A 15,999-nucleotide genomic window follows, 5' to 3' on the forward strand; every position below is an offset into this window, starting at 1 on the left:
CAAAGCAGGGCCTGACATTTAGGACAAATTATGTTATTTTTAGAGTTTCCTAAGCAAAGCATGAATTGTTATTATTTTTAGTCTTTTTTTTTTTCCCTCTGAGAAACTACATCTGTGGCGGAATTCTTTCTTTCCTCTCTGAGAAAGAACCAACAGTCCACTCTTGACCCAGGTTTCACAGAGCAGGCTGCTTGTGGTTCAGCGAAATCATATATCCATTTACATTTAGAGTCTTCGATGGAGTGTGGAAGGAAAAAAAAGGCGGATATGTTTCCTTTGTACTGGAATCATATTTTATTTATGGTGCCAAAAATGTGTATCTTCACAGTGACAAATAAGTAAAATGAGGGAGAAAAGTGTCAACCTAGCAAAAAGACAATGAGTTGTTTTAAGAAAAGTCTTACAGTTTCAGACTTAATGTCATTGTTAAGCTTATCTACATATACTTAACTCAGTAAGTGAATTTTCAGATTTCTTCTACAGATTTCTGGTGTGTTTGTGGAGTTTTTTTCTGGCTATCAGTTTTTCTTCATGCATATATGTTTTACGGCCATAAACCAGGAGAGGAATCAATATAAATGGACGATGTTTTGAAACTTAAAGCACTACCCGGTTAGCATCATGCATAGAAGCAATTTATTTATCTCCCCAGCCCAGAGCTGACATGCAGGAGGGAGCACTTCTCAGGAAAATCACCTGAAAACAAGTTGAAGATCTAAAACCGTTATGCTGACCCAGTTTGCTCACCTCCTGCTTCCCTGTTATGTTATCTAGCACACCCGTGTAGGAAAGACTGAAAAAAAGCTAATTTTCCATTTACTCCCAAGCACTTGAAAGAGCCACAGTGAAGAGTGGATTTATCCCTTAGGTTTAGATTAAAAATTATCTTCCAGATGGTTAATCAGATTATTCACCAATCAAAGGAAATCTTTTTTTTTTTTTCTTCCCTGTTTCACGGATCCCAATGAATTCCCTCTCTGCTTTGATTCACCTGAAAAATTTCATTTAAAGAAATCTGCTGTGGTATACAATTAAATTAAAGTAATTTTTTTTTAAATCTGCCTGTGACCTACAGGAGTGGGCAAAGGTAGGGTTATAGTTATTTGTATGGGAAATAATACAATAATTAATAAATAATCATACAAGAATAAACTCTGCTATTCTTCCTCACAACTGTAAAACTACTTTTGCCCTGCCTTGTATAAAGTCCTAAGGTACCCAGCACTTAATCCTGACTATGATGTGTGTCCGCCTTCCGGTCTATAAGATGAGTAGGGGTAGTATAGGAGACTAGTATTAGCAATATCTATTAAAATGATAGTGTGAAATGAGATATGTAAATATTTGTTTTACAAGTAAAGGTATTTGACAAAATAAAGTTGTGTTTGAATGATTGTATGAGTTATTAAGAGTAATGTTACTTTATGTTACTTAACCTTATTTTTTAGTTTTATTTCCTCTTGTCTTTTATCTCTCCAATCTTACACTAGGAATGCTGATGTTATCTGTTTTCATTGGGTTGGATATGGAAATGAGATAGTCCATTTTGATGTTTAGAGTCCTAGAAAGAAATTGTAATGGACGTAATAACAAAATGGAATTTAAACATTTAAAAATATTTTTTTACTTTGAAATTATATGAATATGCATTCCTAGTTTTCTCCACAAATGTCAATTGTTTATTCAAAATAATAAAAGCCACACTCTAGATTTTTCTTCTAGAAATAAACAGAAAGAACCATCAACCTGACCAATGTCAACACGTTTTGCATTCTCAAGATCTGATTCCATGAGGACAGGATGGGGCCCAGGCACATGCAGTTTTTGCAAGCATCCCAGGGGCTTCTGGAAAGCTCTATACTTCCAGAAACTATCCAGAAGTGACCCAGAGCCCATTGTCACTTTTATCTCAGTCACTATTGAAATAAACTTAAGAAAAACCTCCTTATGTCAAGTAGATAAGTTCACATCAGAGTGCTGTATTTGCATTAGTTATTTGTCTGTTCTGAAGAATGTTGACTTCATATCCAGTTTGCTGCTCCCTCCAAAAGATACATAGCAGAATAGTTAAACCTTTTTTTTTTTTTTTTACCATCATAGAATAACAGTTTCTAAGGTGATCAAACCAGTTAATAACTTTACAGCAATTATTTGTAAGACTACAATTAGATTGGAAAATGACCATGTAACCCTCAGTGCTCAGGAAAGCAGGGTATAAGGGCCTGGTGTTTCTGAGATGATGCAGGACATAGATAACTGATCGTTTCAACCAGTTTAGATGTTCCAATCACTGCTCACAGGTAGCAGAGGACAAACCTCTCTTATTCAACTTTTTTAAATATTCTTTATTTCCAAACAGGTATTTATGGCTTTTTTAAGAGAATATTAAATTATTGCTTTTAACCTGCTTTTGGAAATAAAACATGTAGTTGATAATGTATAATTTTGCGTAACAATAAGTAAAAGTGTTTCAGTGTTGACTACAGATAGCAAACACATACCTAGTAGGTTCTTGACTTGTGCATAGATTTTCTCCTACTAAACACATAATGGAAAACAATCCATTAGAGAAAGTGGATTAGCAAAATTGTGTATTAAATCTTTGTTTATACTTCTGTTTCCAAAAGTATATACTAAAGTAATATGTTTTATCCTCATTAAATGCCTTTATTAAGGAAAGGTGTTTGCATTTCTCAACTATTTTAAAATTTCATATCTATTTCTATTGCAGCAGGCTCATAAAATTGTTCTCATAATTTCACCTCTAATCTCATGATTAAACAATACATTTCAGGAGCCTATCCATTATTCATCACTTAGGTGAACTTAATTCAGCGTTCTCACTTTAGTCACTTTACATAGTCTAGAATCAGCTGCAGAATATCAGTAAGAGTAAAAATAAGGAATAAGAAACCAAGTTGGTTAAGTATAATACTACAATTTTTCTAAATTCACATATGAAGCGATGCTGTTTCATGTCTTATACAACTGAAATTATGCTGGTTACAAAACCAATAGGTGCACGATATATGTTGTGTTTATTGAAAAACAGTTCATTACTACATTTCAACTGGACAGCAATATATATTTTGGCTCATTTTTAAAGTGTCATTTAGGTTGTAATTTTTTCATAGATAAACTAAAATGGCTTGCATTGATATTTGTAATGACCTTTATACTTATTCATCTTTTACTCCTTTGCGTTTTTGTGGAATTTTTTTTATTTTTTTAGCTTTTTGACTTGGTGTACAGAGAAGAGACTCTGCTCAATGTCATAAAAAGTGTCACCCGGAATGGCCGCTCCATTATTCTGACGGCAGTCCTCGCTCTCATCCTGGTCTACCTGTTTTCCATTATTGGGTTCCTTTTTCTGAAGGATGACTTCACTATGGAAGTGGATAGGCTGAAAAACAGAACTCCCATTACAGGTATTGCTATTACCACTAAATGAGCTTTCTCGGATGGCAGATATGATTTGTAGGGAGCTTGTTAAGAGGATTACAGATAAACACTAATGGAGGAAATGTTTTCTTTCACTCCTTTGAAAAGATGCCTTGTTCACTAAAAGCTCACAACTGTGAAATACTTGTAGGCTGTATATTAGCTGTCAGTGTGTAGAGGAGTATTCCAGACCAGCAACATTATCCAAGCCCAGTATCAATAAGGAAGTTTCCATGACTATAATCCTGAAGACAGTCAACACCTTCAGTGAAGGGTAATTGCTTTGGGATGTTATTCCTCCTCTTTTTCCTTCTCTCCTGAGAACACACAACATCATTTACAACCATCCTGTGTAATCCTATATAATAAAGAGCTAATATGCTAATTAAATCAAACAGCAGAATGACCATACAGACGAGCTTCCAGAAGAAGCTGCGGTTGCAAGGGCCCCTTGCACAAATTTTGTGCATCAGACCTCCAGTTATTCTATATGTGTTTGCTCACAGTACATCATATTGTGCCTAAATAATTGGAAATGATAAATGTTTTGACCTGAAACCATCATTGAGTAAGAAATTTGGGATAGAAAAAATACTCAAAATATTGTCATTAAGGAGCTCAATCCATCAGTATGTGGCCATTAAAATTACTGTACAATATTTTTATTGGCTAAGTGGTTAGACATTATTTATGCTCACTGTGATTCTTATAAGGGCTTATTCTTCCTATCTTATTTTGAATTTTTACTTATTATGCTTCCTAAAGATTTCTTTTAAAAAAATAATTATTGATTAAGGTGTTACATATGTGTCTTTATTACCCCATTACCCTTCCCCCCCTCATACCCTAGCCGCTCTGTTGTCTGTGTCCATTGGTTAGACTTATATGCATGCATACAAGTCCTTGGTTGATCTCTCCCCCATACTCCCACCCTCCCTGACCTTCCCTCTCAGGTTTAATGGTCTGATGGATGTTTCTCTGTCTCAGGATCTATTTTTATTTATTTATTTAATCAATTCATGTTGTTCATTATATTTTATAAAGATTTCTTTTTACCACTTTCCTACCTTTTGTTGTTTTGGTTAAATTTCTTTGTTACTCTTTTCCCTCCTCTACTAATTTACTGAATAGAAATCATAGTTCTGCACTTTGCTGTTAGCTTCTGTGCATGATTCTGCTGCCTATGGGTTATAGAGAATGAAAACCACAAAATTACCCACTCTCCCCTCAAGCTATTAAATTTAAAGGTATGATTTAATTAGATGTGCTTTATAAGCCATACTTTTTCTTGCCTTTAAATATTTGTTAATTATTAAACTAATGATATTTGGTAGTATCTTTCTTAGAATATGGGAAAAATTAAGTGACATTTATATCTTTTATTAAGTCTAAGTGATTAAAACACAAAATAGATCATAGTTTGAAAGTTATTAAACTTGAGGTTGAATTTCATACTTATATCTTAGTCTTGATTAACAGGAACATGAAATATTGTATGTTACTGTGTTTGTTGTTCCTTAAATATTACTTTTTTCCAGAGTTTTGCAGGTGAAAATAATTGGAACCAAAGCTCAGATATATAAATACTCCCCTAAACTTGCTTTTACTAAACTGTCTGTGAATTATAAATTACTTATTCTCAAAATTCTTCAAGTTTTAATTGCTTGCAAGGCATTACCACATGGAGCTAGTCAGTGCAGGGTGAGTCTAAAGCCAAAGCATCGTAATTCCTGAATTAAAATTTATCCAATAGCTATTGTTCTATGAATCTAGTAGTTGATATTTTTAGTTGTGTTACTTAAAAGGAAATTAGTGTCATATTATGAAAATATGTTCCTTAGAAATATAAAGATACCTTTTTTTCTTTTTTGCTTATAATATAGGTAACACTAGACCTAAAATGTCAAGATCTCTACTAAAAGTACTTATGAATATTTACATAAAGCTGTTAAATAGGAGAAAGCATTAAATACTATGAATCTAGTATATGAGACAGCTAACAAAGTTGAAATCTTGATTCTTCATAGATTGAGATTTTTGTTTCACTGACTGAGAGTGAATGTGATACCAGGCCCTGGGAAAAATACCCTTATTTTCATAATATTTTTAGTTTACTTCAATGCCATATATTATATCTATTGATACAGGGCATGACGTTTATTCTTTCTGGTATGGAACACTCTTTACTCCCAAGTAATTATTGAGGAAGACACACCTCAGTAACATGAAATTTGAAGTGCATAAGTATGCAGTTTTTGTGTTAGTGTCAAGTCATAATCAGAAAGCCAGGAGACAGGAGCCAAGAGGGGTAAGGTTGAGAGTCCTAGAGTGGAATAGCAAGAGCTTCAAGGTACAAAGGAGAGTGGAGGATGGAGAATTTGCACATGAAAGTTGGGAATTTAGGAGAATGCAGATCATATACCTCTGTGAACAGTGAAATCTGTGGCTTGATAGGTGAAGGCGGAGGAGCCTCCACTTAACAACATGCAAGGGGGATCCATGTCTTAGAAAAGCCCATAGAGTTAGAGGGAAGATTCTGTTGACAAGCAGAGGTGACAGTGTCTCTCACACATGTCCCTTCTCACCCTCATTTCCTCTGATCCAGAATACTACAGGGACCTCTTTATGTGGATTCATCACCTTCAGCCTCCATTCTGCCTGCCCCAGTCATTCATTCTGACCACACCTCTGATTCTGTCTCTTATTCGTTCAAACGCCTTTCTGAGATTGGTGCTGGCTGTGGGATGCTTGGTTTATAATCATCAACCTGGAAGCCCAGATCATTCTGTTGTCATGTCAGTCTTTGCTGGTCTCCATCCCTTTTGCTACACAAATTGCACCTGGAATTGCTCTTACCCCCATACCTGCATACTTATCTCTATACCATATTCTTCTTTTTCACAGGAAGTAACGACGTTCCTACTATGACTTTAGCTTCCATGATGGAAACATGTAACAAGGAAAACTGCTCACCCACGATACCAGCTTCAAATACAGGTCTGTAAAAATGACTCCAGAGCAGTATGCACTTATTACATCCACAGTTATGTTTATTTGATAGAGTTGCTCTAGGAATTTCATGGTATTTTGAAATAGAAAAATGGAGGCTGAAAGAACCAAGAAGTTTCAAACTAGAGAAAGGATTTATGAATCTGCCATATTATATCCTCACCTTGTTCCTTCTATTATTTCTACTCATGGTAATTTATCAAACTTACCCTGTCATACAGGCTAAGTAGTATCAAAAATTCTACTACCATATTGCAAACCCATACCTCACTAAGCAAAACCCTTTAACTGTATCACCTTTAACAAAGGATCTGGAAACGCATGGGCTTAGAATTCAGAAGTCTTGGTTATAACCCTGATCTTGCCACTTTCTAGCTATCTGTCTTAGACATGTTATGCAAATTCTCTGGACTTTGTTCAGATGGGTTGGCCAGAATGGGAAGGAGGGAGGAAGAGACAGAATATGATACTTCCCCTGCTTCCAAAGGAGCAAATGGAACCATGCATATAAAAACCATTTTTTAAACTCAGATTGTTCTCACTAGTTTGGAAACTTTGGCATATGTGAAATTTAATGAGCTATAGCAGGAATTAGTGATCTGTATCCAGAAGCAGCAACAATTTAGAGTGTATAGTTCTTTAAATAGTTCAAGAGTTTTATATATGTACTAGAGGCCCAGTGCACAACATTCATGCATGGTAGGGTCCCTAGGCCTGGCTGGCGATCAGGGCCGATCTGTGGTGTGACTGGTGGAGCGATTGGGGGGTAAAGTAGGGGGGTGTTGGCACCCACCTTGGCTGACCTGGTGGCTGGGGGCAGCTCCTGTGTTGAGTGTCATAGCGACCAGTCATTCTGCCATTCAGTTGATTTACATATTAGGCTTTTATTACATAAGATATGTGTGTGCCTGTGTGTGTGTGTGTGTGTGTGTGTGTATAAATATATGTGTGTGTGTATAATGGATTTAGTCTACATTATGCTAATGAAGGACAACATTGGAGTCAGGGAAGATGCAGGAAGAGTTAAGCACAGTGTAAGGATGCATTTCCCCTCTTAAATCTGGGAGCACATTGTCTGGTTATAAATGATATGCCTTCATTCCTGAGTTGCCTTTTCCTTGAGAAGTTGAACTATTGCTTGAAGAAGAATGGAGGGTCCCTTCTACTGACTTAATGTTTAGTGCTTTATACCCTAAAGGGAGAAAAAAGCACAGGGATACATTTGTCCCAGCTGTTACAGGCACTGTGAGCAGTAGTCACCAAGAACTTTTTCTTCCCTACCTCCTGGGAACCCAGTCAAAGCTTCTGAACAATTAACTGGCTCATTCTCTGCTCAAGTAGCTTACTGTGCTCTGGAGTTTCTAAAGTTCTGTTACACACATTCTCCAGTTTCCCCTTCAATTCTTCAGCCTTCTTCACAATTTGCAGCACTGAGCCTTGGGGTAAAATTCCAGGGGGAGACATTGAGGGGTGGTATCTTATTGCGGATAGTGGGATTTGCAATCACACCACACTCTTGACCCCATAGGTGGCTGACTCTTGGCTAAAATCCCATTCTTCACATAAATGCCTATCCTGTATTTATATGATTGGGAGTTTGGCTATTTCAAGTGTAAAAGCATGCATTTATTTCTGTTTATTTCTGCCAACCTGTAATCCAAGGGCCATTCCATTTTGTCCTGTAAATAAATGAAGAGTTTTCTGACCAGCTGCTCTCTAGGTTTTAAGTCTCTCCCAGTTCTAAGGTGCTACGCATGGTGCAGCTAGTCAGAAAACTCCTCATCTATTCAATTCTGTTAAGCACTATACTCTCTCATCCTCAAGTTTGATCAGCTATAGAACAGGGGTTGGCAAACTGTGGTCCATGAGGAAATCTGACTTGTCATCTTGGACTTAGAATGGTTGTAACATTATTTTAAGGTGTTTTTCCCCCCCTTTATAAAGAAAGATATGCAGTGGAAACTGTACATGACACACAAAGCCAATTTGTCACCTGGCTCTTTAATAGAAAAAAAATTGCCAACCTCTATTCTAAGATATTTTTATTAAAGGTGCTAGAAATTCTGCATAGGACAGTGCTAGGGACAGAGTTTTTAGGTTGCTTCTAGAAACATGCCTTCACACTGATTTAGTCACCGTTAGCACAGTTCTTTAGCCACATAGAAACTTGTCTTAAATAGACTATCATTTATCCCATGTTTCTCCATCTTAAAAAAACAACAACACAATTATTAAGCTCCTTGCCAAAACCCAGATACATAATGTCTCCCACATCCCCAATTTGAGGTTAGTCTGAATGCATGCTGGCCTCTCTTGATCTCTTCTCCTTCCCACACTATCACTTTAATGATCCACTTTGGTGTGTTATCTTAGGGACCAGCATCAAGTTCATCTGTGAGCAGCTTGAAGAATCTGTCACAATCTCAAATTTAGATCTGCATATGCCTCTGTGCTCTTATCATTATCCATGATTTTTTAAAAATTACAGAGAGGGATTTTGAAAACTTGGACATGGTTTAAGTAGTTGGTTAAATTAAGTCCTATATAATAAAAGCCTAATATGCTAAGTGTCCAGTCATCTGGTTGTCCATTCTACCAATGAAAGCATAATATGCTAATGATATGCTAAGGCTGTTCAACCTCTCACTATGACATGCACTGGCCACCAGGGGAAAGGTGCTCCAATTGGTAGGTTAGCTTGCTGTTGGGGTCTGGCTAATTGGGACTGAGATAGGCTGGACATGCTCTGGAACCCTCTCATAGTCCTTCCTCGGCTGGCCAACCTCCTGTGTCCCTCCCTTGCCCCAATCATGCACTAGTGGAGTCCCTCAGCCTAGCCTATGCCCTGGCACAATCTGGGACCCCTTGGGGGATGTCAGAGAGCTGGCGTCTGCCCAATCCCACAGGCCAGCCTGAGGGACCCCACTGGTGCACAAATTTGTGCAGGGGCCTTTAGTAGCTAGATAAAATTAAATAGTTCAGGATCTGTGGGGCACCTTGAATATCAATTATTATCACCAGGATATGTTTCCTTTTCTATTCAACATTCTTCCTCCTTAACAGAGTATGAAAAATAACATTTTTGCAATTTAATTTCTTGTTAGCACAAACATTTTAATACCATGGTTCCAACGTATATAGTAATATTCCTGCATTGCTCTTGTATAACTGAATATTACTTAAAGAAAATACACTATATTGTTTGATTTTTAAGAATAGAAAATTACTTTGCCAGTGAACCAACAACAAAGCTAGTGTTCCTCCCACCAGTCTAGAACCATAGCTGACCCATGGGTCTTGCACAGCCGTTAAGCTAGTGATGCTCATCCCAGCGTGGGAGCCGGAAGCTCCTGAGGCACTGTGAGGTAACTGCTCCTGGAGGGAAGTCTTCCAGGTCAGACATGGTTTAAGCGTATCCCAGGTCCTGGCTAACCAGCTCTTATAATTCTGCAGAATTTAGGCTTTCTGCAATTCCCCAGGCACTGATGTTGATTCTCCTCTAGGCATTCTATTGTAATTGTTTCATATGCTATTACTAATGGAGATATTTTAATCTTAACTTTGAAAAACTGAAGTGAATATTTTTGTAAAACAAGAAATTAATTGTCTACACAGTACATTATTTGATGCTGGTAATAGTAATAATTTTTAAAACCTTGTATATTCATTCATATATCAGTATTTGTTGAGCCTATACTATTGGCCAGCCAACATGCTAGGTATTATACTGTTGAGTAAACAAACATAAATCCTGGCCCTTAATGGAACTTATAAAATAGTGGGGGAAGCATAAAAACAGTTATAAATTATGGTGAGTCCTGTAGGCGTCACTATGAGGGGTAGTCATGAGAGAGCCCGGTTGTAGAAAGATCAAATAGAAAGGCATTCCTGAGGAGGAATTATTTAAACTGAAACACGAGGTGAGAAGGAGCCAGTCAGGCCAAGATGAAGGAGAAGTGTATCTGGCCCCAGGGATGCATGAGTCTAGTTCAAGGATAGATGGATGCGACTAATTATCCTCATGTTATAGGTACAAATACCGAAGGACCTTATGTAAGATCACGTGGCTAGTAAATCAATGTAGATCTCTTACCCCACCAGCCTTCTCAGTTTTATTGCTTCTTAATTACTAAATGATTAATCCCTATAAATTATATTTTTCCTAACCCAAATTTAGAGATTGTTAAAATTCTGCCTATTGAATTTCCTTTCCAAGAATGCTTGGATAGATTGTCTTTATGCATATCATGTTCTAAAGGCAGTTCCTTAAATATTCTCTCTTATGTGTTTATCAGCTGGGATTAATTCATTTCTCACCACTGCCTTGGTAATATTTAGCAATGTCTCCAGATATGTTTGGTTGTTGGAACTCTGGGAGAAGTGCTATTAGCATTCAGTGAACAGAGGCCAGGGATGCTGCTAACCATCCCACAATACACAGGACAGCCCCTCCACAAAGGATTATCCATCACAAAATGTCAGCAGTGTTGAGGTTGAGAAAATCTGTCCTTTTACGAAGTCTTTTTGGATATTAGTTTGTAACTCTGGACACAAATGTGTAAAAGGCTTCCTGTAAAAACCTCTACAACCTATTACTCACCTAAAATATTACACAAAGAACACCTTCTCGTTTATCTATGGACTGATGGGGACAGCCCTTCTTCCAAGTGTATTGTTCAAGGAGCAAAGTCATCTTTTTTCCTTTCTCATTTTTCAAGGCTATACTTGAGATGGGAATGGTGGGAAGAGCAGAATGATGGGCAGAGGTGGTATGATTTTTCATGAAAAACTCCCTGTGTGCCACGCCAGCACAGCCAATGGTTCCGTGAGCCTGAGGGAAGGCCCGCGAAGGATGAAAAAAAGACAGACAAAGAGAATAAACTGGATCTAGGTGGATCTTCTGTGCCTGGCTGAGGCCACAGAATAGATCCAGACTGCAAGCTGAGCCTTTATTTTATAGGTAAACAAAGCAATTTACAATGTTCTTGTAAGTTTCACTTGTTTTGGCAGCATTTGCTGCCCCTCCCACAGCCCATTACCCAGGAAAGATATAGGGAGGGTCACAAGGTCAAGCTTAATTATGCATAATGCTCCCTACACCCCAGAGTAGGGAGGAAAGGATAGTGGAGGAATTTCAGCACCAGAGGTGTGAGAGAGAGGGACATTGTTGAGAGACATGGTGGCAATAGCCTTTCATACTCAGGGATCATTCCTAAATGAGTATGAAAAGCTATGGGAATGCCTGTATCCACCTACTTTTTCTTCTGAGCCCTTTTTGCATTTAATATAGTGAGTACTAAACATCATCTGATTGAAAATTCCATGGATTTAATCTTCTAGCCCTTGCCCCCTTTAAATTTTGGCCATATGTATTTAACTGCAAAAGTAGCATGAAAGCTAGAACCTGGTGTTTGCAGTGCAGCATGTGTCACTTAGATTTAAAAATAACTTTTCTATGTCTAAGACCAGGATTACGTTTTAATTTGCAAACCCTAGTGTGCATTTGTGATGGGCTTGGCTTGTTACCTTGTGGACAGCAGGACCCCATTACAAAGGCCCAGACACACACAGCAGCATAATAACAAGCCTTGTGGAGACTGGGAGGCTGCAGCCGAGGAAGGTCCAGCCGATGCCGGTGGGTCATTGTCCCAGCAGCAGCATGGGAACTGGCAACCAACTGTGGCTGGAAAAAAAGAATTTTTATTTCATTTATTGCAGGCCTCCCTGACTTCCTATAAAATATTCACTTAAAAATAAACCAAAAAAAAAAAAAAGGATTTTCCAGAAAAGTAAGGCCTGTTTGAGACAATTTACAAAATACAAAATATAGTCACAGTTCTTTTCTATGTAAAAATCATTTGAATAGATAGAAAGGGAAGTTCACAGATGGCTAACATTTAGAAGTAATTCAAATTTGATAGTTTTGGTATTGTACTTTAATGAAAAAGGTTGATGAATCAAGAAACTGATAAGCTTCCTTTTGAGTGTCCAGTGTTTAAATTTTTTTTCCTATTTAAAAATTTTTTAAATCAGCATTTTCATAATGACTCGGTTTTAATTGAAGTTTAAGACATAAACAAGGTGTTTTAAATTACACTCAAATTTTAAATATATTCCAATGATAATCTATTGCTTTCTAAGAAACCATAAAAATGAATAATTTAATTATGAAAGCAGAAAAAATAGCATTATTAAATGCTCCTATTCAAGCCTATGTTTCTCAACCTCAACACTATTGACATTTTAGCCAAACACCTCAGCTAGGAGGGAACTATTTCAGAACCAATAGAATATATTTTTATTCCTTTCTTTATATGAAACATTTTATTTCTATTATGAATTAAGAAAAAATACTTTATTTTACTGATACTCAACTGAATAGGAGAATAACTTAATCTCATGCTGTTCAAGTACAAAATGTATTATGTTAAAACTATGATTTTGCATAAGACTACAGCCATCTATACTAATAAAAGGGTAATATGCTAATTAAATCAGGAGACCTTCCAGATGTCCTTCCAGACAAAGCCATGGTGGTGGGGCCGAGGCAGAGGCAGTTAGGGGTAATCAGGCTTGCAGGGGGGGCTGTTGGGGGAGGACAGTTAGGGGTTAGCAGGCCAGTGGGGGATGCAGTTGGGGGTGAGCAGGCTGGCAGGGAGAGGCAGTTGGTGGCAATCAGGCTGGCAGGGGGAAGGCAGTTGGGGGCAATTAGACCAGCAGGGGGGGGGCAATTGGGGGCGATCAGGCTGGCAGGCAAAGTAGTTAGGGGCAATCAGGCAGGCAGGCACGTGAATGGTTAGGAACCAGAGGACCTGGATTGTGAGAGGGATGTCTGACTGCTATTTTAGGCTTGATTCCACAGGGATTGTGCCTAAACTGGCAGTTGGACATCCCCCAAGGACCACTGGTCGACTAGTAGCTATGATGTTTACTGACCACCAGGGGACAGACACTCAATGCACAGGATCAGGCTCCCTCCTGCCTGGATTAGCCCTGCAGGGATCAGGCCTGTGGGGATTTGGATCGGGCCTGCAGGGATTGGGCATACAGGGATTGGGTCAAAATTGGCTCTCTGACATCCCCTGAGGGGTCCCAGATTCTGAGAGGGCACAGACAGGCTGAGGGACTCCTCTAGTTTATTAATAATGACCATTATGATACCTAGAATTTGTTCTACCCTATGTCCCAAACAATGTTTTAAGTTCCTTACCTGTAAATATTTAGTTCTTTTCAAATGTCTCCATATTAGAAGTCTGTTTCTACTAATTCTTCCCGTTCTCAGGATCTTTCACCATGATCTTTCACTTTTTTTATCACTACTTCTGTTTTCATCATTACCCCTTGCCACCATTAGCTAGACCATTTTTCTTACATCTTTTCCTTGCTATCATCAGGTCCCTCTCTCCTTCTTAAGTCCTAATTGAACCTTCCTCTGCAAACTAATAATTCCTCTTCCTTTCAGCATGGAATGTTCCTATGTAACATTGGCTGCACTCTCTCCTTCTGTTTCTGCATCAACCATCTTCTCTTTCACTATTTGCCATCTTATTATTACTACGTATGACCTAATTGTGAAATCCAACTACCTTTTGTTGATTCTCATTGCCTTTGGCCCTTCTGTAATCTTGACATTTTTTGATACCTTTTCAATCTTCATATTATTTTCTCCCTTCACCTGGAATCCTAGTACTCTCCCAACTTTGTCTTCTCTAGCTTTTTAAAATGTTTTCTCATTTTCTTATCCTATAAACTTAAGAGTCATCTGAGTCCTAACTGGTTTGGCTCAGTGGATAGAGTGTTGGCCTGCTGACTGAAAGGTCCCAGGTTCGATTCCGGTCAAGGTCATGTACCTTGGTTGCGGGCACATCCCCAGTAGGAGGTGTGCAGGAGGCAGCTGATTGATGTTTCTCTCTCTCCGATGTTTCTAGCTCTCTATCCCTCTCCCTTCCTCTCTAAAAAATCAATAAAATATGTTTTTTTTTAAATAGTCATCTGAGAGTCTTTCCTTATCTTCATCAGAGCACCCAATTCCTCCTCCTGAATTGGCTGTTTCTATGACCTAATGGGACCATCCTTTCTTTTTTTAAAAATAAGTTTTGCCTTTATTTATTTATTTATTTATTTATTTGATTGATTGATTTTCTACAGACAGGAAAGGAGAGAGATAGAGAGCTAGAAACATCAATGAGAGAGAAACATCTACCAGCTGCCTCTTGCACACCCCCTACTGGGGGTGTGCCCGCAACCAATGTACATGCCCTTGACCGGAATCGAACCTAGGACCTTTCAGTCCGCAGACCGACGCTCTATCCATTGAGCCAAACCGGTTTGGCGGGACCATCCTTTCTCAAGTCACCTCTGGCTGGAAGCATCAGTGTGCTATTTAATGTTGTCTTCTCCCTGGTGCCTGGAGTCTTGTCAGCTCCCACTCATTCATTCTTTCCATCCCCGCTGTCATTGCCCTGTTGAGGCTCACAGCACATCATGCCTGAATTATGGCAGCTGCCTCCTAAGGGGTCTTTCTACCTCTGCTCATTCTCTCCCGTTCAATTCACCCACTATATCACCACTGCACTACTTGTCAGAAATCACTGCTTTGAATATTTCCTTGTCTTCCCACAACTCAGGATTTCTGCCATGGTCCATCACTTGCCAAATAAAATCCCAAACTCTCGAGCTTCACAGAGGGGTCCCTCCTCTGCATGCTGTGTATTTGCTGTTCATCATAGCAGCGAGTATTTTTTTTTTTTTTAACCTCTGGGCTCTCTGCTCATGCCATGTGAAATGCCTCTCTACGCCTGTCTCCGTCCATGGAATGTATATTCAAGGCAAACTTGGAATCTACATTAATCCGAGGGACTCCCATGGTATTAAAGGTTCTCTCCCTTTTCTAGCCTCTTTTCACTACTTCTGTGGCTTTTATCACATGTTAATTTGTCTTACTACCTAAGTTCAGTAAGTGTTCACTCGACATTATGGATAGATTTTTGGAAACAACAGAAAGTGAAGCTAGCGAAGTCAGCTAATTGATGTAAACAAGAGTTCCGTTCCGATGACATCCCCTCATCATTATAAAGAAACGATGTTGAACAGAATGACATTATTTAAAAACCTGCAATACATGTTTTATCTCACACTGTTTCACCACCTACATGGTTAACCACCTACCCCTGCTGGAAGTTCTCCAGTGGCTCTCCACAGCTTCCAGGACAAAGTTTAAACCCTTCATCTTGGCATATGAGTGTCTCCTAACCTGGTGCCTGCCCACTTCTCTTCTCATGGCTCCCACACTCGTCTGCCTCCACCCAAAGCCCATCGTGCCAATCCACTTGTAATTCCCCAACGCCCCATATGCTTTCATGCCTGTTCTGCCTTTGCTCTCCTCACTTGATCTGCCTGGAATGCTTTTTGCTTCACTGGTTTGACTGTCCAAACAGGCCTGTCTTTCAAGATTCAACTCAGGTGCCACCTCCTTCAGGATGCTTGTCCCTGACACCCCAGCCCGGGAGAGGCACATCCTTCCTGCCTCGGCAGTGCCCTGTGACCCTG

General features: G+C 38.7%; 1 protein-coding gene across 1 annotated transcript in view; it reads left to right on the forward strand.

Annotated features, from left to right (window-relative positions):
- Positions 1–15,999, forward strand: part of ITPR2 (inositol 1,4,5-trisphosphate receptor type 2) — a 416,442-nt gene that overhangs the window by 349,268 nt on the left and 51,175 nt on the right. The window contains exons 51-52 of the mRNA XM_084877146.1: positions 3,233–3,428; positions 6,346–6,438. Of these exons, the coding sequence (XP_084733272.1) occupies positions 3,233–3,428; positions 6,346–6,438 (289 nt within the window). The remainder of the gene's footprint in view (positions 1–3,232; positions 3,429–6,345; positions 6,439–15,999) is intronic.

The sequence above is a fragment of the Pipistrellus hanaki genome, assembly GCF_964339955.1.
Source record: "Pipistrellus hanaki genome assembly, chromosome: 3".
NCBI classification, from domain to species: Eukaryota; Metazoa; Chordata; class Mammalia; order Chiroptera; family Vespertilionidae; genus Pipistrellus; species Pipistrellus hanaki.